This window comes from Diadema antillarum, unplaced genomic scaffold, assembly GCF_040938485.1.
Source record: "Diadema antillarum isolate AM-2024a unplaced genomic scaffold, OU_Dant_1.0 seq00000472_RagTag, whole genome shotgun sequence".
In the NCBI taxonomy this organism is placed as follows: domain Eukaryota; kingdom Metazoa; phylum Echinodermata; class Echinoidea; order Diadematoida; family Diadematidae; genus Diadema; species Diadema antillarum.
This window is the reverse complement of record NW_027271440.1, coordinates 618,230-642,869: the sequence shown is the minus strand read 5'-3', so window position 1 is coordinate 642,869 and position 24,640 is coordinate 618,230. Positions and strand designations below refer to the sequence as shown.

Sequence of the window (24,640 nt, the reverse complement as noted above, 5' to 3'; positions counted from 1 at the left end):
TATGTGTTTGAGAAACCACAATGCTAGAATTCCACTATCAAAGCCTTAGAAAAGCACTCGGAGAATACAGACCTCCACCAAGCAGTACTTTTTCACCCTTACTGTGATTTCTACCCATTGTAATAATTACATAAATATGCGTAATATGCTGTAAATGACTATTTCCGATGATCAAGAATCCTACAACCACGTAACCCCCCCCCCCCCAAAAAAAAGGGGGGGGGGGACTTTGATCCAGGCAGTGATCCAAATTAATACAATACCAAAATATGGCATTTCTTTTTTCTATCATTATTAACTTTATTTCTTAGAATATACAGTGTTATGCGATTCATATTTAGTAATTTCTGTAGTTACTTTAGAATTAAAAAAAAGCAAGCTTGAACATACATGTACTTTTCAAAACAACGTCGCCAAAAAAAAAAAAAAAAAGTCACGAGTGACTTCATTCATGGTGACCGTTCTTTATAATGAACAGGTGCCGTAATGTACGATGTACGCATGCGCACGGTGTAAATCGTAGGCCACAAATCGCACAGTGTGCGGTATACATCGCAGCACCTGCGACAGAGTGCAACAGGCTGCGATATCGCACATTGTCGCAGCGCAGCGCATCGCAGTAAAAATCGCACAGTGTGAGTCCGCCCTAACGACGTTGACTTAAGACTTTAACCTTGACTTTGATATTGGAAGGAATCCTGTTACGTCATACAAACAAACAGGTATCAACATCGATCAGAGAACAAGATTTCCTACTTCTTGAAAGTCATACTTATCCCCTGTTCTTGTATACTTAAAAAAAACAAAACAAAACAAAATTTGCTCTTTTTTTATCGAAAATTATTGGCCACGTTGACGGTAGCCCGGCATTATGACTGTAACCATGGTAACGGAAATAGTATGAGATAACGTCACCGCCTCATGAATGTTCATGATAAAGGGCAAACACCATCAACACAACACTTGAAAACATCACAGTATACAGACGATGATAACAACGCAGAACAAATGCACAAACATGGTGGGCAATGAAAATGAGAGGGCAACTGAACATTTTTTATTTCTTTCTTTTTCTTATTCTAAGAGGCTCATTTCTTGGGGATTCGAAAATAAAATATGAGCCAGATTGGAGAAGCCGAAGAGGAGACGAAGTAAAAATGGGTTAATACGTCTGCAGCCGCCGAAATGCGAGGCGAATAATCATGGATCAGTGATCGGAAGTTCCGGGAACACGTATTGTGAGTAGCCCTATAAGTTTTACTTCTAGTATTCATGAAGAGATGAGTGCAATAACAGAGTAAAAAGAATATAAGTAAAACATATAAGTAAAACGACACATTGTCATACGTTTTCCTTCAGGCTGCAACGTCTACTCACACTGGTATTCTGAAGCGATACCATTGTGAGAAATATTATTCTATTATTCTATAATGTCTCTCCCCCCCCCCCCCCTCCCCTGTGCGCGCGCTGCTGGATTCCACAAGGGTGTTAACTGAAGTAAGACTATCTGACGACTCTCACATCTAAAATATTGTGCATATCACCAAAACAAAAGTTAGATTTGTGAGAGTACCAGTCAATGATTATAATGTCATGGAGACAGTATACACAGTATTAACAGTAGCTGTCAAAAACGGACTTTTTGAAACCACACATCAAAATGTCCCTTTGTCCAATTTTACTTCCGGGGTTTTTGGTAGAGGCTTCATAGCAAAGTTTCATGGTAGATCCACAGTCTGTGTTCACATGTAGACCACTAGATACTGAATGACACTGTCCTGACTGTGAGGACGTTCTGTCTTTCCCCGACTCTAGAGTCCCTTAAAAAGGACACTCCTCGAATCATGTGCGAATCCCACTTTAATGTGTCCATCCTAGGAACCGCGGATGCCTCGGATACCAAGCTCAGGCGTGCGGCTGGTGGGAGCGTGCGCTCGATGTTTCGGCCTCTTGCCTGGTGGGTTTTTGCCCCTCAGTCCCTGGGTGAGAAGGAGTGAGATGGCGCATGAGAAAAGTGAATTCAAGAGAGAAAAAACAATTATAGAAAAGATAGAACAACAAGAACAAAACAGACAGAGTTTTATTTCCTGGAGAGTATGGGACTAGAATAAAATGTATGTCACCTGTCCAGGTAAAAGCTGGATAAATTCGTCAAAGATCGACATCCTGCTTTTTGTATTTTACAAGATTATCTTAACTATCTCATAACTTCATGCACTTTGTCCCAATTTCTTTGAAGATCTCATCACATAAACCAACTGAAAGAAGTCAACAACATTAACACGGTTCGGAGAAAATATGCTTTGACGTCGAGATTATGGCACGTACACCAGATTCATTTCAGTTGTTTTGATTTTTTTTTTCACAGGAAAAAAAAATATTTCTGAAACATGTAATAAGAGTCACGAAAGTGATGCTTTTCATTCACGAGATGTGAAAGTTACGTATTTCCTTCTCGCGTTTGTGGCCAAAAGCACATGCATGTCGATTAAGTGGTTTATTCGCATTTCTTTAGTAATGGCACTCGGGGTTCAACGATGACACAGTCACGCAACATAAGCTACCATTGATAGTTCTCTGGTTTCCTACCACTTGAGCCTCGATCATTAGCCTCCACTCCAGGGTGCGTCCGCCATTTCTTGCAGCAGATCCCCTCCATGCACAGATCTCTGAGCGCATCTCGACTCTGCTGCTTCATGAAGACGAAGACGAAGGGGTCGATGACATGGTTGCTGACCAGGAGAAAGATGACGACGTACAGATACCAGTCCGGCTGGGGGACGTCGAGCGCTTTCAATAGTCTTTGAATCTATGACATCAAAATATGGGGAGGGGGGGGGGGGGGAGGAAGATAAGTTTGACAGTACACATCATGGACGCATAAACTGAAAAGTAGAAGATTGGGATTATGTTACAGACTTGAGCGCTCTCAATTCGTTTTAATTCATGCGATTTATTCACGAAACTAACATCAGCCAGAGGCGCATAGGTCGGCTCTTTTAAACTTATCATATGAAAAAAACAAACATGTATAGGACTACGCACACAAATCTATATTCAATTGGTGAACATAGATAACACAAACACAAACACAAACAAAAACAAGACCCTTCAAGCACTTACGGTGTGGGGGGGGGGGGGGGGGAGGGAGTTGTTCTCAAACTATATCGCTGAATGTTTGTACAAGCGTTTATCTAGATCTTCCGGGATTTGGGGGGTTATAACGAGAATGATGATGATATTTTGCGCATGTCATGGTCAGCATCAAAACTCATCAAGGGCCATGAGCCCTGAAAGGTGGACCTTTGCGCTTTACAAATAGCCATTATTATCATTATTATTATTATTATTATTATTATTGTTATTATTAAAATCATTACATGACTATCAGCAGCCGACGCAGACACTGTGATATTAAAACAACTATGACTGATATGAAAACAGTGGTGATAGAGATTGCTAATGAAAATCATGAATGAAGATGATACTACGAATCGCAGAGAAGAGGACATCGCTTCGCCACCTCGAGCACAGTGTCGAGACACTTTTCCTGACACAAACAACAAAACCATTAACGAGTCAACAATGCGATTCTGTCTTGGTAAAAAGTAAACAAGTGACAAATCGTCGAAACATGCGCCACATAACATTTTCCCCTGAAGACTGGAAATACCACGCTCTACTTGAGTACTTAACTTTTGAGCTGACGCACTCCTCTTAATGAGAGATATGAAAGTAAAGAACGTCATTACAGAGCTCCGATGTCACTACAAACAACAAAGTCACTTTCTACATTATATTTCCCTATAGTCACGGTGAGGTTAAGGCACTACGTCAGTATAATGGTCAGTGGGTTTGTTTACGTACAAACCTTATAGAAATGGTAGTACCAATGCTAAAATAAATGACAAAAATCAAAATGAAAATGTTGAGACTTAATTTGCCATACAGGCGACAGCATATAGAAGAGCAGAGGACGATCCATGCTGATACGAAATTTGTTCATAAAGAAATAAACTAGAAGAGAGACAAGCGTGTAAGAAGGGCAGCGCTATCCTTCAGTTACTTGATACAAAAGATATAGTTTTCAGTCGATAATTGACGTTGCGTACACTTTTGGCAGAAGAATTAATTTCGCAATCAGGTAGCGCACACACAATAAGTCGACTATTAACTAATCGGAAAGATAAACTGATAAATGCAGTCTACTGAGGTAAAGCGCTGGCTCATACCTTAGGTTCAACATTATGGGGGGGACGGGGGAGGCACAAAGTGATTAGTTTCCTATGGATTTTTAGATAGGAACAAAATTTGTCAGAAAAAGATTTCCAAACAAGTTTCACAGTATCATAAATTGGAATTACAAAGTCGTTTCGAAATGAGACCCAGGTATAGAGAAATATTTCATCAACTTTATACCACTATGATATAGTCATTGGTGCAAGGTATACATGTATAGGCCTATGAATATTCAATCTAGAAATTTTTGAACAGTACATTTGTTCAATCCAAACATCTGCCTGGACGTCATCCCCAAGAGAAAAACAAAACAGGGGTCTTTAATATTATGCCCTTAGCTACAACATATCTGGGAGAAAATTGACCAAGAAATCATAACGACCACACAAGATCTAACGTACGTCAATAAATCATGAAAATAGTATGCAAAATACATGATTATCGTCAAATGAATCAATCAAAATCAAATCAATCAAATCGCTCGGAATTTAAAATTCTGAAATTAAAATAAGAATACCACGTCGTAAAGAAAAGTGTGTGTAAATGGACAATGAAATGTATCTTAAAACTTCAAGGATTATTATGTGAAACATAAACCATGAATTCCGATCATTTTTCTTGTATCAGTATGTGTTTCCCCTCTTACATTCATACTAGTGTACATGCAATACAAATTGATTTACTTTTTTCTCACATATAATGTGTATATTTTTCGATACACAGCATATCTCACTCGTATATATCACGTACCGCCATACGAAACCAAAATGAAGTTGGCTTATTTAAAAGGAGACCTGCGGACCTTTCAGACTTGTACATATCAAAAACTATAAATTGTTATACTGGGTATACAGTTTCAGAATGTATAGTGATTTGGATGAGGAGTAAGAATGTTTTCAAAATTGATAACAAATTGCAATGAACAAGGATTATGAAATGGCAGCCTCACTCTGAGTACGGGCTCAAGGAAGCAGAACAAAGGAAGAAGGCATGTATAAATTTTACACACAGGTGAAATTGTTAAGCCCGTGGTATTGTAATGGTATTACATTGCTACATTTCTGAAATATGTGAGGCTCCTATGTCATCTATTTTGTTCACTGTAATTTGTTTTGGGTTTTTCAGAGTATTGATTTCTCTGCTCAATGACCACAATAACATCTACAAATCTTCACATGGAGCTGTCGATTTATGTACTCCATGATGTGAAATTATGAAAATCGTCTGGAATGCCCCTTTAACCCGACTCACGGGAAAGTAACAGGAAATAGGAGGCCGCTTTGTATACCAATAAGCGTCACTAAGTGCGTTAATATTTCAGTTTCAAATGGATCCATCCAGCCAGTAACCACACAATAGAATAAAATGAAAGCAGGAAAAGAATAACCCATATCAGGAAATAATAGCGTACATATTTTTCGTACAACCACAAGCACGCTATGCCGCATGCAGGAAAGGTATACATACGCGTAATTGCTTTGTCTTGTTTTATATTTTCACTCATCTACAGTAGGTGTTTTCTCTTTCTATAGTAATTTAAAGGGGTATTCTAAGAGCTTTTGCATGTATGGTTTCGTGAAATTCTGTCATCCATATCTGTATTTTCCCCCTCTCCCAATCCAGGCTTTTTATTTAAAAAAAAAAAATCTTCTTTTTTTTTCAATTTGTCTGACCTCTGTGCAAATGAAATCTGTCAGATTGCAACTGGGTTACTGGCTGGTGTGTACATTTTTCCAAGCATGTGTGTGTGTGGGGGGGGGGGGGAGGATCCAGAGAGAATCAAACATGTCATCTACTGCTTCCCGAGCAGCGACTCTGTATACCGACTCTACCCCCAGATTATCCATGGTTGCCGACAGTGACACGATGAACTTGGAACAAGTAACTCCGAAATGACGATAATAAGTATGTTTATAATCATGTTTTAAGTAGTCCAAGGCGGACAAGGTGTATCACATATGTCCTGTTCGCATGCCAAACAGATCTATGCTAGCAGCTGTTTCTTCTTATGCTGTCGCACGCATGTTATGGTTTTATGGATTTCGTCGTCACAAAGAGTAAAATATAATACAATTATGTTTGACTTCTTATATAACCGGGGCATCGATTTACCGTATAAGGACACAGTTTATAACATTCTCACACTGGACGGTGCTTCAATTTTAACATCTTAACGCCATTAGCTGACAGAAGACAATGTGCCCTTCTCCCTAGCAATATAGCACCACTATTTACGAAAGTGCTTTCGTAACAATTATGATAAAGATAATAAAGAGGTGATTATGACAATATAGTAGCAATAGTCATAACAAGGTTGGTGTTCATTGTTCATGGTTCATGACTTTACGTTTCAGGCAGTCGTCTAAGCCAAATGGCTGAATATCAACAGCTAGTTTGCAATGTTTCTGATAATTCTGACAACACATGGATTTTTTAAATGGTAAAATACGTCAATACACAATATAAAGAAATAAGGAAGAAGTATTGTTAGTATGTTTGAGTTATAGTTTACACTAAAAGTATACATTTTAGACGCATAAATGCACGTGATAACAAGAGTACATACGTTATGTAGCAAAGCAGGGTTGCACCCTAACCGACTTTTTGTACTGCTGGTCCGACATGTCTGATATCGAGCCAGTAGTTACCCATCACTAGTCATTGAACTTCAAATTTACTGGTAATGATCTTTCCTTTTTACGAGACTGATCCCGGCAATGCATTTTATTTTCTGTCATTGTGGACCAATAAATTTGTCAATTCCTCAAAAGTGACTGGCCTGACAAAGATTTTTCCACTCTGAAACCATCGGAGTAGCCAGTGTTAGCGTTGTTTAAAGGAGTAAGGTGCAATGACGGTTAGAATCATTACGTAATATGGAAACCAGGAGATGGTAAACACCACCGACATGACAACGACCATCTTGGAGATCGACCTCTCGTGCGAAGTCCTCGTCGTCTCCCCACTCCCACGTCCCCGGGAAGGGTGATGATGTGTGGCAGGTCTTCTCTCATTTCGACATGCTGCACTCCTAAAGTTGGTTCTCAGTTTCCCAGGGTCAACCGGGGATACGTCACTTTGACTATCGTAACTTGTGTGCATTTCGATGGTGGAGGGCCTTGGTGGCGATGGGCCTGTCTTAGGCTCACTGGACTTCAATGCAGCTGACCTCGCCCTCCTCTTTAGCTGACGTAGCTGGAAAATAACGACGCCGTTCGACACGTACATCAAGGTCATCATGAGCGCGCCGAATGCGAGATAGATCGTCGTGAAGGCCCTGTCGCCTGGACTGCTTCGGATCCACGACGCGCCGGGAGGATTGCATTCAGTGGTGTTTCCGACTACAACGGCGTAACTCCCTACACCCATCACCGGAAGAGTATTAATGAGGAACGACAGAGAAAGTGCGATGAATACAGCGATTTTAGCCTTGCATAAAGTCGCCATTCTATGATAATAAAACGGAGCTCGAAGTGCAAAGCATCTTTCCAGGCACATAAGTGTGTTCATGAACCCCGACGCATATCCAACAGTCAGCCTAGTGATGTAGCTCACTTCGCATTCTAATTCGATGTCTTTTAAAACTATGCTCTCTTCAATCCACGACACGACGAGACTCACGAGGTCGACAACGACTAGGGTGTGGACAAGAAACGAAGGAACAGAACGACCACGTTGGCTACTCTTGGTACGTCGACGCACTCTGTAAATCACGACCAGAGCCAGCGAATTTGCCGCGATGCCGAAAATGAGAGGGGTAAAATAAAATGAATTGCCCGACATCATCATGGTTTACCACGCCCACTTGAAGCCGGATAACAGACAGTGTGCAACCATTACTTTGCAAATAGACTGAATTGCCAAAATCGCAAAGATATTAATTCACACTTTACACAGCTACCTTTTTCAAACGCGTGCATGGGAAGACAACGCAATTCAAACGGAGCGCGCAGTGATACGTGCTGTTGAGAATAACAGGTTTTGTTTCCGACTATTTCCTCTCACTTCACAATTCCCTTCTCGATAATGAAGTACCATTACTTGAGATTCCTACACGCTTGACACACTACATGTTTCCCGCAGTTATCCACCCACACATACATACACACACCACACACACACACACACACACACACACACACACACACAAACACACACAATACGGTCCTGATATACGTATATAGCCCTGATACACTTGAACCCTGTCATGGTGGCAAAAACAAAATGTTTACTTCCCCATTTCCTCGTCTATAGGGACAGTTGATCAGGATGGACGACATCTTGCATGCCTATGTCAGCTGTATGCGTCAGCTTTTCATCGGAATCATGATTTCATGCATGAAAGATCTGTCCGGAATTCGGTGAACAGGGCATTTTGGTTTCATTTTGATTTCGTGTCAAAACAGGAAGTTTAGTGAAGATTAGTGTAGCGATTAATGCAACATTTCTGTACTTCTTCTTTAATCTTCAAAGGGCTATATAATGCAGCCTATCACTAAGCCATGTTGCTATCAAATATACAGATACATCTTTTTTTAAGATCCACAACGTTCTTAGTCTTTGACCCAACTTCGAAAAAAAAATGTCTTTCTGTATGTCAGATCTTACTCTGTATTGATATTGAATAAAACTTGAATGCCGTGACGTAAAGTTGTAAATAGGTCGTAGAGACCGCAGAGGCAGTATATAAACTCAACATACTAGTAAATACCGGGTAACAAGAACTGTTACGTTGTGTACAATATAAAAAATAATGAGGTATTGACTTAAAATCATTACGTAAAATGGAAACCAGGAGATGGTAAACACCACCGACATGACAACGACCATCTTGGAGATCGACCTCTCGTGCGAAGTCCTCGTCGTCTCCCCACTCCCTCGTCCCCGGGAAGAGTGATGAAGTGTGGCAGGTCTTCTCTCATTTCGACATGCTGCACTCCGAATGTTGGTTCTCAGTTTCCCAGGGTCAACTAGGGATCCATCACTTTGACTATCGTAACTTGTGTGCATTTCGATGGTGGAGGGCCTTGGTGGCGATGGGCCTGTCTTAGGCTCACTGGACTTCAATGCACCTGACCTCGCCCTCCTCTTTAGCTGACGTAGCTGGAAAATAACGACGCCGTTCGACACGTACATCAAGGTCAGCATGAGCATGCCGAATGCGAGATAGATCGCCGTGAAGGCCCTGTCGCCTGGACTGCTTCGGGTCCCCGACTCGCCGGGAGGATTGCATTTGACCTCAGTGGTGTTTCCGACTTTGACGGTGTAACTCCCTACACCCATCACCGGAAGAGTATTAATGAGGAACGACAGAGAAAGTACGACGAATACAGCGATTTTAGCCTTGCACAAAGTCGCCATTCTATGATAGTAAAACGGAGCTCGAAATGCGAAGCATCTTTCGAGGCACATAAGTGTGTTCATGAACCCCGACGCATATCCAACAGTCAAGTCTGTGACGTACGTCAAGTTGCACTTTAACTCCATGTCGTCTATTTCTATGCTCTTTCTAATCAACAACAAGACGAGACTCACGAGGTCGACAACGACTAGGGTATGGACAAGAAACGAAGGAACAGAACGACCACGTTGGCAACACTTGGTACGTCGACGCACTCTGTAAATCACGATCAGAGCCAGCGAATTTACCGCGATGCCGAAAATAAGGGGGGTAAAATAAAATGAATTGCCCGACATTATCAAGGTCTACCACGCCCATTGGAAGACGTATGACAGACAGTGTGAACCATTACTTTGCGAATTGATTGAATTGCCAAAATCGAAAAGATTAATTCACACTTTATACAGAAACTGTCTTAAAACGCGTGTGAAGACAACGCAATAGAAACGGAGAGCGCAATGATATACACGTGCTGTTGAGAATACTAAGTAACAGTTTTTGTTTCCGACTATTCCCTCTCACTTCACAATGACCTTTTCGATAATGAAGTACCATTACTTGAGATTCCTACACGCTTGACACACTACATGTTTCCCGCAGTTATCCACCCACACACACACACACACACACACACACACACACACAGTACGGTCATATACGTATCCAACATACACTTGAACCCTGGTGGCAAAAAAGAAAGTTTACTTCCCCATTCTCTCGTCGGACGGGACAGTTAACCTAACTGGACGGCATCTTGCTAGCCTATGTTCAGCTTTGTGTTTATGGGAATCATGATTTTGCGCACGAAAGATTTGTTCTGGCATTCGATGAACAAGGCATTTTGGTTTCGTTTTGATTTCGTGTCAAAGCAGGAATCTTAGTGAAGATTTGTGTACCGGTTAATGCGATATTTATCTAATAAGCCATGATCGACACAATCAAAATCAGAGTGTCTATAATTTTTTGTTATTGTAACATGTAATACTTCTTTTTAAGATCCACATCGTTCTTTGTCTTTGGCCCGACTTCGGCAAAACCTTTCTGTATGTCAGATCTTACTCCGTATTAATTGAACAAAACTTGAATGCCAGTACGTAAAGTTGTACCTAGGTCGTAGAGACAGCAAAGGCAGTATAGACTTAACATTGATACCGGGTAACAAGAACAGTTACGTTGTGTACAATATTAAAAAGAATGAGGTATTGACTTAAAATCATTACGTAAAATGGAAACCAGGAGATGGTAAACACCACCGACATGACAACGACCATCTTGGAGATCGACCTCTCGTGCGAAGTCCTCGTCGTCTCCCCACTCCCACGTCCCCGGGAAGGGTGATGATGTGTGGCAGGTCTTCTCTCATTTCGACATGCTGCACTCCTAAAGTTGGTTCTCCGTTTCCCAGGGTCGACCGGGGATACATCACTTTGACTATCGTAACTTGTGCGCATTTCGATGGTGGAGGGCCTTGGTGGCGATGGGCCTGTCTTAGGCTCACCATGCTCACTGGACTTCAATGCAGCTGACCTCGCCCTCCTCTTTAGCTGACGTAGCTGGAAAATAACGACGCCGTTCGACACGTACATCAAGGTCATCATGAGCGCGCCGAATGCGAGATAGATCGTCGTGAAGGCCCTGTCGCCTGGACTGCTTCGGATCCACGACGCGCCGGGAGGATTGCATTCAGTGGTGTTTCCGACTACAACGGCGTAACTCCCTACACCCATCACCGGAAGAGTATTAATGAGGAACGACAGAGAAAGTGCGATGAATACAGCGATTTTAGCCTTGCACAAAGTCGCCATTCTATGATAGTAAAACGGAGCTCGAAATGCAAAGCATCTTTCCAGGCACATAAGTGTGTTCATGAACCCCGACGCATATCCAACAGTCAAGTCTGTGACGTACGTCAAGTTGCACTTTAACTCCATGTCGTCTATTTCTATGCTCTTTCTAATCAACAACAAGACGAGACTCACGAGGTCGACAACGACTAGGGTATGGACAAGAAACGAAGGAACAGAACGACCACGTTGGCAACACTTGGTACGTCGACGCACTCTGTAAATCACGATCAGAGCCAGCGAATTTACCGCGATGCCGGAAATAAGGGGGGGTAAAATAAAATGAATTGCCCGACATTATCAAGGTCTACCACGCCCATTGGAAGACGTATGACAGACAGTGTGAACCATTACTTTGCGAATTGACTGAACTGCCAAAATCGAAAAGATTAATTCACACTTTATACAGAAACTGTCTTAAAACGCGTGTGAAGACAACGCAATAGAAACGGAGAGCGCAATGATATACACGTGCTGTTGAGAATACTAACAGTTTTTATTTCCGACTATTTCCTCTCACTTCACAATGACTTTCTCTATAATGAAGTACCATTACTTGAGATTCCTACACGCTTGACACATTATACATGTTTCCCGCAGTTATCCACCAACACATACACACACACACGCACACACACACACACACACACACACACAGACAGTACGGTCATATACGTATCCAACATACACTTGAACCCTGGTGGCAAAAAAAGAAAGTTTACTTCCCCATTCTCTCGTCGGACGGGACAGTTAACCTAACTGGACGGCATCTTGCTAGCCTATGTTCAGCTTTGTGTTTATGGGAATCATGATTTTGCGCACGAAAGATTTGTTCTGGCATTCGATGAACAAGGCATTTTGGTTTCGTTTTGATTTCGTGTCAAAGCAGGAATCTTAGTGAAGATTTGTGTACCGGTTAATGCGACATTTATTTAATAAGCCGTAATCGACACAATCAAAATCAGAGTGTCTATAATTTTTTGTTATTGTAACATGTAATACTTCTTTTTGAGATCCACATCGTTCTTTGTCTTTGGCCCGACTTCGGCAAAATCTTTGTCTTTCTGTATGTCAGATCTTACTCTATATTAATTGAACAAAACTTGAATGCCGTGACGTAAAGTAAAGTTGTACCTAGATCGTAGAGACAGCAGAGGCAGTATAGACTTAACATACTTGTAGATACCGGGTAACAAGAACAGTTTCGTTGTGTACAATATTAAAAAGAATGAGGTATTGACTTAAAATCATTACGTAAAACGGAAACCAGGAGATGGTAAACACCACCGACATGACGACGACTATCTTGGAGATCGACCTCTCGTGCGAAGTCCTCGTCGTCTCCCCACTCCCACGTCCCCGGGAAGAGTGATGAAGTGTGGCAGGTCTTCTCTCATTTCGACATGCTGCACTCCGAATGTTGGTTCTCCGATTCTCAGGGTCGATCGGGGATACATCACTTTGACTATCGTAACTTGTGCGCATTTCGATGGTAGAGGGCCTTGGTGGCGATGGGCCTGTCTTAGGCTCACTGGGCTTCAATGCACCTGACCTCGCCCTCCTCTTTAGCTGACGTAGCTGGAAAATAACGACGCCGTTCGACACGTACATCAAGATCAACATGAGCACGCCGAATGCGAGATAGATCGCCGTGAAGGCCCTGTCGCCTGGACTGCTAAGGATCCCCGACTCGCCGGGAGGATTGCATTTGACCTCAGTGGTGTTTCCGACTTTGACGGCGTAACTCCCTACACCCATCACCGGAAGAGTATTAATGAGGAACGACAGAGAAAGTACGACGAATACAGCGATTTTAGCCTTGCATAAAGTCGCCATTCTATGATAGTAAAACGGAGCTCGAAGTGCGAAGCACCTTTCGAGGCACATAAGTGTGTTCATGAACCCCGACGCATATCCAACAGTCAACCTTGTGACGTAGTTAACTTCACACTCCAATTCGGTGTCTTCTATATCTATGCTCCTTCCAATCAACAAGACGACCAGACTCATGAGATCGACCGTGACTAGAGTATGGACAAGAAACGAAGGAACAGAACGACCGCGTTGACTACTCTTGGTACGTCGACGCCCCTTGTAAATCACGACTAGCGCCAGCGAGTTTGCAACAATGCCGAAAATGAGGGGAATTGCATTCACGATATTGAAAGGCATAATCCGACATATTATTAAGGTCTTCCTTGTGCAAAGGGAATGTGGGATGACAGACAGTGTACGACTCTTACTTTGCAAATAGACTGAAGTGCCAAAAAAAAAACCCTAAACAAACCCGCGAACACTCTCATGATTATGACAGCGAGCGATCTTGAACGCGTAGGAAGACAACATTATACAAACGGAGGCGAGCGCGTGCAGTGATCTTAAGGTTTCGTTTCTTACTATTTTATTGTTCCGTCTCACTTTACAACTGCCTTACTTAATGGACTACTGGGAGAGGGTACTTGACATGCATAGCATTTGATTTCTTTGTTTTCCCCATTTTGATAACACACGCACACGCACATGCACACACACTAATACACACGCATATATCCTATACGTACCTACGCACATACACTTTAACCTTGGAGAAAGAGAAGTTGGCCTTTCTTTTCCATTGTCTTTTAAACCTATAGTCAGTTTTATGTTTCTTGTCATCATGATTTCGTGCAGGAAAGATTTGTCCAGGATTTGATGAACAGGGTATTTTGGTTTCATTTTAATTTCGTGTCAAAACAGGAAGTTTAATGTAAGCAGTAGCAACATGCGTCACCAGCATGTGCTGTTGCTGCTGCAGTATCGCATTAGAAACTTTAAAAAAATCCACATAGTAGGTCTATACAGTCTTTGGTCCGATTTCGAAAAAAAAACTCTATCTTTCGAAAGGTTTTACTTATCTATTTATTCCGTTTTATTTTCACAGGGTAGCCCTTTCAGTTAAAAAACTGATTTACAAAGTGGTCCTGCATAAAAACAATACAAGACACAGGACATACAAAGTTGAATACAAAAGTACAGTAAGTCCAAAAATAAAAAAGAACACCGCACATGACATACAAACTCAATACAAAATTAAAAAAAAAGAAATGTATGCATATGCATAGAATACTAAATTACAGATAAAATTATTTCACGAATTTAACTTTACTCTGTATAACGAAAAAAAAAAACTTTAATGCCATATGACGCAAAATTGCACAGTAGGTTATAAAGTTCGTAATGATCCCTTGTATCTACATGTACATGCAACTAATGTTTTCCTGTGCAGGTCAAAAGGTATAGGAAAGCACGATAAAGCAGACAGCTGTAAGAATATCATTTTCTTTTCATTTCGAAATAGAGCCCTATGATGATCAAGAATCTTAATTCCATGTGAGCAGCTTTCACATGTAACATGAGCGCGATGTAATTTCGCAAGGCTGTCATGAATCGTTTGTCGATTCAGCTTTGCTTGACTTTGCAAGGAGATAACCCCATCGAAAGCAGACGGAAGATAGTCATCCGAAACTTCAGTTTATGTTTTCGAGAGTGATCAGAAAGAAAGCTGATCCTAACCTGGTGCCTGATACGGATGGACACAGAATATGACCGAACAAAATTGAGTGGTAAGATTCATGGTTTATCATGGTTGCCACTCATTGGGATGTTTTTTTTTTAATTATTATTATTCTATCAACCTTTTAGTTCTCTCTTATCAAAATGAATGATAAGGATGAGACGAAAAAGGAACTAAAAAGACAAAGAATATTAGTAAGGAAAAGAGCAGTGATATCAAGGAGAACATAATCCAGAAAGGTGAGGAAAATTGACACAGATAGAGGGTTTGAGGTTTCAGGATTTAGATCGATCTCTTTTAACTCGCACCATGCGGGCAAGATGTATGCTCTGCCATGGAGGTTCAATAGAATGGAGTCACAATCTAACCACTCTCGTATTTCCTTTGAAGCCATGTTCGATGCCGCCACTAGAAAATCTATAAAGCATGTGCCAAACAGGATTTGTCGCCCAGATATTATAGGGAGACAATTGACTAGTGTCTCATTGCATAATAATCAGCCACTTTCTCAGGAATGTATGTCTTTGTGATGGTAATTACCTTTCGCCATCCCTTTTGTTACAAAAGATACGTGGTACACAATGGCAAAGACAAGGAGATAGGCAAATTGAAATTGAGCAAAAATGAATTCAGAATGAAAATTACTCGACTGGGCATGCCTGGGCACTAATGTGATTTAGATTTTAATAAAGAATTATACTTGAACGTTATTCCATATCAGTTTTATCTTTAGGAATGAAGTGGAAAAGTGATAAAACCGGCTTTCAAGGAGGGTACAGTTTTGAACAAATTTACATAATACAACTCGGATATACACCTATGCACCAATTTTCTGGACGGGATCGACTTTTGTTTTATAATTATGCTTCATCATTGAGAGGTATTTCATTTCAGTTGATACATAAACAAGCATAATATAGCCAACGTCATGTTAACGTTCAAAATAAAACCTCAGATTGCCAAGCAAGACGGCGCAATGAACCACGATCAATGCACCTGTGGATTTATTTTGTACATCAATAGAAAACTAAAAACTGTTTGAAAAATTACAGCTAGTTTGGAACTCTACCTCAAACCTCCTTGGTCAGACGCACAATGCGCTCAGACGGGTGATCGATTAGTATGAAACGATTGACTAGCAGTCTTCTGCGAAGAGAGGTAAACGTCATGCAGTCTATACAAAAAATATCCTATAGAGGGCGAAATACTTCAACGCCCTGCAAAGCACCACCATTTTTTTTACACCTCCTATCTCCAAGATGGAAACATCCATGTTATGATATATTTTATATGTTCATGCATTCTAAAATCATAGTAAGTATTCTTCATAGTATACCTGTATTATCAGCATCATTGTATTAAAGAGCAATTGTATAAAGGTATGGATAGATGAATTTAAAATGAATACATTTTATTGGTGTATTGGTGCTGTTGTTGTCTACATTCCAGTGTTCCTTGTCTTACAAGCTTGGCTTTTTTTTTTTTTTTAGTAGAGCACTCTTTTCCGTCGTTATGATTACCTACTTCTTTTACCATGACAAACTGTGCATTGTTTCTCCTTTTTTTGTGGATAAGTTATAGTGCATACACTTTCTATTGTATTCGACGAACTGTCCTTATCAGATGAATGAAAGTCAAATTGACAACTTGAACAGCTTCGAATCATGTTTTCCTTGTCTTCTTTGATGGAATTAAGTAAAATATTGAATTATTGAATCATATTTTTCCACAGAAAGAGTCACCTACGCACATCAATGTCGCAGGTCAATACTGCATGCTCTCCTTGGGCATGTATAGATGTAAAACATGGCACTAAATATCTATAAACACGCCAACCGCCTGGTTGGCTTTAATATGAAGGCATGATGCAGTCTTAATTTCATTGTTTTGTAGAAATTCTGGGCAGTGCATGAACAATACGATGTAGATGATGTACGCATAATGAATTTGAGTACTCTCTAAAAAAAATCGAGTGAAATGTTCACTCTTGAAGGAGTGAATAACAGAAATGAGTGAAGTTAGAGTGAATTTTAAGTAGGAGTGAAAATGTTCATTTTCACTCATTTTAGAGTGACCACAGGGATCACTCGAAGATTTTGGAGTGGTCCCTAAGGTCACTCCAAAATGAGTGAAAATTTTTACTCAAAGTTCACTCCAATTTCACTCTAAATTCACTCTTTTTCTGTTATTCCTTCCTTCAAGAGTGAACATTTTCACTCGATTTTTTTTTTAGAGAGTATAGGTATGTGAACAAACCCCATAGTGATACGCACATATCACACATTGTACAAACGAAATTTTTGTAACGGTCATATTACTTCAGGTGTTCACCAAATAATAATGCTTCAGTAGTAATAATGGCTGATGATGCTATGATACGAAGACTGGGCTACAACACTGTAGCTCCCTGATGTACCAATAAGCCATGTTCACATTTTACGCTTTCACAGAAATTCTATTTGTCTTTGCGTCAGCTCCTCGTGAAGGATAAGTTTCTGTAACAGGTCAACGCAATTTTCGTTCAAGATATTACAAGGACATCCGCCTTGGACGACTACACACATAACAATGTCGAAATTTCGGAGCTTGGGTGTTTGTTCGAGGTTCATCGTGTCACTGCTGGCAATCAGTTCTAGTTTGGTGGTAGTGTCGCTGACGGAAAGCAATAGATGACGGGTTCGAGTCCCGTGGTTCCTCTTTTTTCCGACATTTTTGTTAATTTACAGATCTGCAGTTGCGATCTTACATATTTCGTTTGTAAAGGGCGAAAATACGAAAGAAAATGCACACCTAAAGATTTCTGAAATTAATTTCGTTTTTCACTTTAGTGTCCTACTGTAGCATCACGAATATTGCAGGATTTCCACACATGGAGAGGGGAGGATATAAGATTGACATACACTTAAAAATCAACAACAACAGCAACTTTAAACGGATTGTCCGACTTTGGGGAAATTCCCCTTTAACTGAGTATCGCCGTATTATAGTTTATATTCACAAAGCATGACCGCTGCACGGTGAACAGGAAGGTTGTGTTCAAAAACCTTCCTGAGATTGCGTAACGATATCATGAGGCCAAGTAATAAACATGAAATCTGGTTAATTTTATACTTTCTGTTAAAGGGGCCCTGAAATAAAAATACATTTTGATTTGTGTTGATTTATATGATACCCTCAACATCACTTTTGTGGTGAAACGAATATCTACATTCCATATACTTTTAACGATTTTTTTTTCTTCTATTTTTCTTCAGATTACTTGGGAACGCCCACGAAAAATCCTTCCAAACAAATATTCTTGAGATGACCTCGTCTGTCAATCATTGCTAATGTACTGAAATGTTCAACAAAAGACATTGGAATGCACCTTCCCCTCGACTCAGCATAACTTGCATGTTCCCTCGCCATGTCTTTTGTTAGTCACATTAATATCACAGAAACATGCAAGTTATGATGAGTCGAGAGGAAGGTGCATTCCAATATCTTTTGTTAAACATTTCAGTACTTTAGCAATGATTGACAGATGAGGTCATCTCAATATATTGGTTTGGAAGGATTTTTTTTTTGTGGGCGTTCCCAAGTAATCTGAAGAATAATAGAAGAAAATCGTTAAAAATATAATTACATGGAATGTTTCTAGATACTCGTTTCATCGCAAAAGTGATGTTGAGGGTATCATAAATCAACAAAAATCAACATGCATTTGGATTTCAGAGCCCCTTTAAGTCATGCTGACTATGTTTTCAACACCCTCGCTAATTATACGCGCGAAGTCTGTAGTTGAGCGCCCATGCGAAGCGTGATGTTCATTAGTTGGTGTTTTTGAAAATGATATAGCGTGTTCTGTCGACTTTGGGCCACTTTTTATGTTCACCAAGGTGTGACGAAGCAGAAGCTATTAAGCTGTAAAGAGAGAATTTAAGTAGGCAAAAACTCTCTTCTTTTAAACATGATTTCTTATGTATCATTACTGCGGTCCTTTGTTTTGATGACATAAAAGAAATACAAGTAACCTACACTTAATAAATGTTTGAGAAAACAATACGTTTGCTTCGTCAATGCTTCAAATCATTTATTGCTCGAATTTCATAGTGGTGAGTAACGATTTGTTTGCGAGTTGTCTTTTTAAAGGATGACAGCTGAAATAAAAGATCATGAAATGAATAAATATATTGTTAATTTGTTCGTGATTTGACTTGGCTGCCCATAGTCGTCCCTCGAACCTTTAAGAAGAAGCGTGTATCGCGGACTTATCGGAAGAATTGGTGCTTCGTTCGCCATTATTCGCTGAAGTCCCGTTTTAAAGGTTCTCCGAAATACAAATTCATGTTGATCTGTGTTGATTTATGATACCCTCAACATCACTTCAGCGTAACGGCATGTTTCTGTGATATCAATGTGACTAACAAAAGACATGGTGAGGGAACATGCAAGTTATGCTGAATCATTATCATTATTGTTGTCGCTTTTTGCCGCATTTTGATCAAAGGAGAATAAAGTTGATACAGTACTCTCCGCATAATCGGGTAGGCTCGGACAGAGCGTTTCTTACCCGATTAAGCGGAGTAACATACCGATTAACAAACACGTCTCATTCACAATTGACACATACAATGTGTATACATGCATGATGCATTGTACACTGCACCAAAAACCTACAGTGCATGCTTAGCACGCGTGCTTGCGCGGTACATTATACATACCTTACTACACTTGCTCAGTTACGAGCAATAATTTACGCTCTTTTAATGGATAAAATATGTCTTCAGAAAACTATGTCGTTTGACTTTAGACTCCTCGCTAACACTCAGGCGTTTTTCGAAATGAACACGACTCTTTGCGTGCACTAGTTCTAGTCATGTAGAACGTCGGGTTACTTTTCGAGAAGTGACTGGGGAAAAGCAAAATTATGGAGCTGGTGCATATGGCCCGATTTTCGTTGCAAACTTCTCGTACATGTATTATGAATGTTGTTGTGAAGCACGGAAGGAGCGCAAGTAGACCTACGTTCAGCTCCTGTCTGTCTATGCAATTGTGAGTGTCAGCTACATGTATAATGTTCGTTTACGTGTGGCAATGAGTCGGTACTGGTACATGTGTTTTAACGTGTAAATCGCTCCCCAAATCAGCGGTCTTCATTGAAAATTAAGCAGAGAATGAAAAATTTGACATTCTTGATTTCTTAAAGTGTTATATGTGGGTAGAAATTAGATTACAAGAAATTATTTACCCGTTTATGCAGAGAGGCAACCCGATTATCAGGTGATTTTAATGTGCATTGGAACTGATTTTTACATTTAATACTACCAAATTAAACGGAGTATCGGTTTAAGCGATACCTTATTACGCGGAGAGTTCTGTATTTCCATCGAGAAAAAAAAGACACCCCTTAAAGTTGAGAAGTGTTTTGTGGTAAATGGGCCTACAATGTATAAAATGAGTCCCGTGAACAGGGTCCTATTAAATAGATTTTTAACAAAAACTTCAGCATGATATCATGAGTTAGAATTACTACACATACACATGGCGATAGCCAGGCCAGGAAACAACCTTCGTTGAGAGTATTGAATATCAAGTCCTTCGGTAAAGTGATTGAAAGTTTTACCAATACTGCGAACATTATACCAGGAGTTAAAATCCTGCTATGCCTTATACTATGCGCCCACGCCGTGGCTTTGCCATTTTTACTTCCGCAAAGACGTGCGTGATTATACAAATGATGCACAGGATAGAGTGCGTTAGTGGAGGCGTATAGCGCACTCGAGGGTATTTACAATTGTGAAACATGTTGCACTACATTGTAAATACCCGAGAGTGAGCTGCATCTCCACTAACGCCACGAAATAATCCTGTGCATCATTTGTTTTATAAAATGGGTCGAAAATTCGAAAACTAACAGCATTTTTCAGCGTTTTTCACATACCTTTGTGGGTCAAGATGTCCGAAGATGTTCGTCAGCGTCCCAAACATTTACGCACGTCGCACTCGGAAATCCCGCACATCGAAGTATGATGGGGGGTTGGGTTTCCGGACACTTAAATTCCCGCATGAAAACTTACTTATTTTACATAGAATATGCACCCTTTACCTTAAAGACTTGATATAGACTCCTCATATAGGCCTACTAGACAACATACTCTGAAAACGGCGTGAGAATTAACCTGCTAAATCGTTGGATTTGCCCTTCAAAGTGACTCCATGTACGCGTCCGGCCCCACAACACTTGGTCTACTGTACTGTACGTATAAGAGTATACGTACGCCACACATGTTATGCACAAGGCCGGCCGGCAGCCCGAACTAGAAGTTGTTTACAGGATTGACAGCGCGTGTGCATGCAATTCAAAGGAGCCGCCGCGCGCACAGACGATCGGCAATAGGATTTAACACGCAGTGCAATGGGACTAGAATAACCAAAGCACCCGTGACTCATTTCAGCGCTTCCTATTGGCTACATTCTTGAACCCATTTTATAAAATGTGTTATCAGTTAGTAGGGCAGCGTAGTATGACCCTACATAAACACTCAATTTTATTTTCTAATAAACAATAGGAAATGTATGAATAAAAAAAAATGATGAGAGTCTGATTACATCTGTCGTTTCTATCAAGTGTGCTCGGATGACAATCATTATACATTTGACATAAAATGCATTTTTTTAACACCAATAATGATATCTGGTGACAATGATATTATGCAATCCATGTTATGAGTAATGGAATTCCCTACCCATTCCTGTTTGAATTATGGAAAACGGTAAAATACTTTTTGGGATATATCCAAAAATGCTATAGGGGGAACTTACTTTCTTGGTTGAGTGTATTTTGAAAATATGACATTTAATTCAAGTTCTGCTCTAGATGGTATTCTTCTTGTTGATTCTGCTCCATCTCTTAAAACTTATCATTAAAGGATTCAATTTTCTGATTTTTTTTTAGTATATATATTTTGTAATCAACGACAACGGTTTATTAATGTCACAGATGTCACAAGATTGATCAAGGTTTTTTTTTTCTGATCTCTCACTTGGTTAGCACATTTTGTGTTTCAGTCGTTGGTATACTTACACCTGTCATACCTGGAGAAAAATGAAACAGAAAGAACAACAAACCACTCACACCTACTTTAAGTTTCATTGGTTGTCAACTGAGGTAAAACTTGGTACCAGGGTTTTAAATGCTATTGATAATATACGTGATAAAAGAAGATTGTGACATTACGAAGAATGGAAGTGAAGAAATGGTGTAGATCACAGACACAACGGAAACCATCTGCGCAAGTCGAATTTCCGGGTTTCGCGTCAATTTGGCCGATGCGCGCAGTCCTTTGTCTCCGTAACTCGTTGACGACATGACGGGTTTGGCTCGGGTCAGTTTCATCAGCTGCCACAGCACGACTCCGTTGCAAACATGCAAAATCAGAAACATGGCCGCGCCCGTGGAGAAAAATATCACGATGAAGGGTATTTCCCCGGGCTCTGATCGAGTCCCGGTTGGCATACCGCATTTAGGTCGGCTAACATTTCCACGAGAGGCGTCGACCTCCACACTGAAGCGAACGTAGCTCCCAACGCCCATTACGGGCAGTATTCCGATGACCGTCGCAACAGTGATCAACAAGAATGTTGCTTTTTTCGCCCTGCGCACCGTCATGCTCTTCAAGTAAAGAAATGGCGCGCAAAAGGCGATACTCCTTTCCAACGACATCAGAATATTAATGAATCCAGACGCAAAGAACATCGTCAACAGTGAAGCATACAGGAAGTTGCAAATGATAACAGTATCTCCGAACGTGAAATTGAGTCCCTTCTCAAATATTGTTAACAGAGCGCTCAGAAGATCAACAGTAACCATAGATTTCACAAAGAACGCTGGCACATTTTCCTTGGAACGATTCTTTTTCTCAAGACGCGCTCTAGAGATCACGATCAACGCTAAAGTGTTGCTTATAGCAGCAAAGATCATGACGGCGAGAGTGATAAGTGACCCCGTATGGGGGAATGGTGACTGAGTCGACATGTTGAAAAAATGTCAACCCGGAACCATCAGTTTATTATTACTGGGATAACGTAGTGTTCGAAACTAAAAATACGGCGGGTAGCGATGCATATCGTTTAACAACACTTCATGGTCCTGAGATGGGCATAATGGATTAAGTTTGGCATGGATCCATATAATATTAATGTTATGCCTACAATGAATTGTTATATCCCTTAACTGATTGACCACTCAATCACTTTACTGACGTCACAAATTGGTATACGTTTCTTACAACAAGCCGTTTCGTCATATATGATTTAACACTTCACGAAGTAAGGTGATGTAAGAAACGAATCACAGAGGACGACGATGTTTCAAATTTGTTTCAACAAAATCATGCTCTAGCGTAATGTTTACTTATAGTAAACTGACTCCTGCCTGCTTCAAACACGCTTTAGAAATAATTATATTTCTGGCATGGAACAAGCATAATTAAGATACACAATCCGCGACACAGCTGGTTAAGAGTTGCCTCGTTTCTTTGAAAGGCAAAATCATGAAGGCGATAGACTCTAAATAATCTGATTCTCGCTACCCAAATCGCCAGCAGGAAATCACTACATGTATTAAGTATTTCAGTAATAGCACCCTGCAATTTTTAGTTACATGCGTCGAGTGAATGTACATGCAGGAATCGAGGAGTCAGTATTTCCGTTCTCAAATGATATCCGTTTTCATTGCTACAGTCACTGCAAAGGTCAACACAACAGCGATTTAAAAGCGATGATCCTGCTTCCTTTTTTGTGGAAACAAATGGGAAATATGATAATTAACGATCACGCACAGCGTTCAAAGATGCTAAGCCAGGATCTCAGTGTCCCTCTTGATAGAAGTCGACCGCATCATGGTCACGTGGGTATATTGATACTAACATTGGTCAAACTGGTGGTATGGAAGTTCTTTATAGATGTTCTTTTGAAAAAATTATATAGGCCTATATCAATACATTATAACGTTCTGTTTTTAGGAAAAGTACGCATTCCTTCCACTTGTTACTGACATAGTACAATACATTACCCTTGCTTTCTGAAAGAGTTAATCTCTCATTAGGCCTATGCAATATGAAATGAATTTATGTTTAATTATCTTTAGGGCTTACATTTCCTTAGAGTTTATATTTGCCGTGTATGAGGAGAAACGTAACAAGCGTTTGTAGTCTTCTCATCAAGCGATGGAAGAACACAAGTTGATAAAGCCCAACGAGGTAGGCCTGCTATAAAATCCCTTGGTGAGCCTAGTACCCAAGATTTAAAGAAGAAATCCACCCAAATATAAAGACACACACACAAAAAAGAGAAAATATTCCCTACAAAAATGATACCAAAAAAATGACAAAAATCGGATAAGAAATAAGGAAGATGTGACATTTTGAAATTCATATCATTTCGGTAAACATTTCGTCACCAGTCCTTATGAATATTCAAATGAGAAAGTTGATGGTTATACCATCACAATTTTTCATTTTTTTCTTTTCGGGGGGGGGGGGGGGGGTTAATCTTTAAGGGAACGAACATGATAAAAGGATTCCTCCTAACAGATAGTTGTCCGTTCCAGTAAATTGTAGC

At 40.3% G+C, this 24,640-nt stretch overlaps 1 protein-coding gene across 3 annotated transcripts; it reads right to left on the bottom strand.

The window, feature by feature from the left end:
- Positions 1 to 1,473: 1,473 nt before the first annotated feature.
- Positions 1,474 to 23,057, bottom strand: LOC139733351 (oxytocin receptor-like). Of its 3 annotated transcripts, none has more exons than XR_011711074.1 (3): positions 7,111 to 14,458; positions 2,590 to 2,809; positions 1,474 to 1,979 (listed from the first exon to the last, which is right to left on the bottom strand). XR_011711074.1 is itself a non-coding variant. In XM_071644188.1 (3 exons), exons 1-3 carry the CDS (start codon positions 23,052 to 23,054, stop codon positions 1,906 to 1,908), a joined length of 1,092 nt encoding a protein of 363 aa, XP_071500289.1. In that variant the 5' UTR covers positions 23,055 to 23,057; the 3' UTR covers positions 1,474 to 1,905. The 3 variants fall into 3 exon arrangements, 2 of the variants coding, with proteins under 2 accessions (XP_071500289.1, XP_071500288.1); XM_071644188.1 differs by lacking the exon at positions 7,111 to 14,458 and adding an exon at positions 22,257 to 23,057; XM_071644187.1 differs by having other exon boundaries at positions 7,111 to 12,639.
- Between the last annotated feature and the right edge of the window lie 1,583 nt (positions 23,058 to 24,640).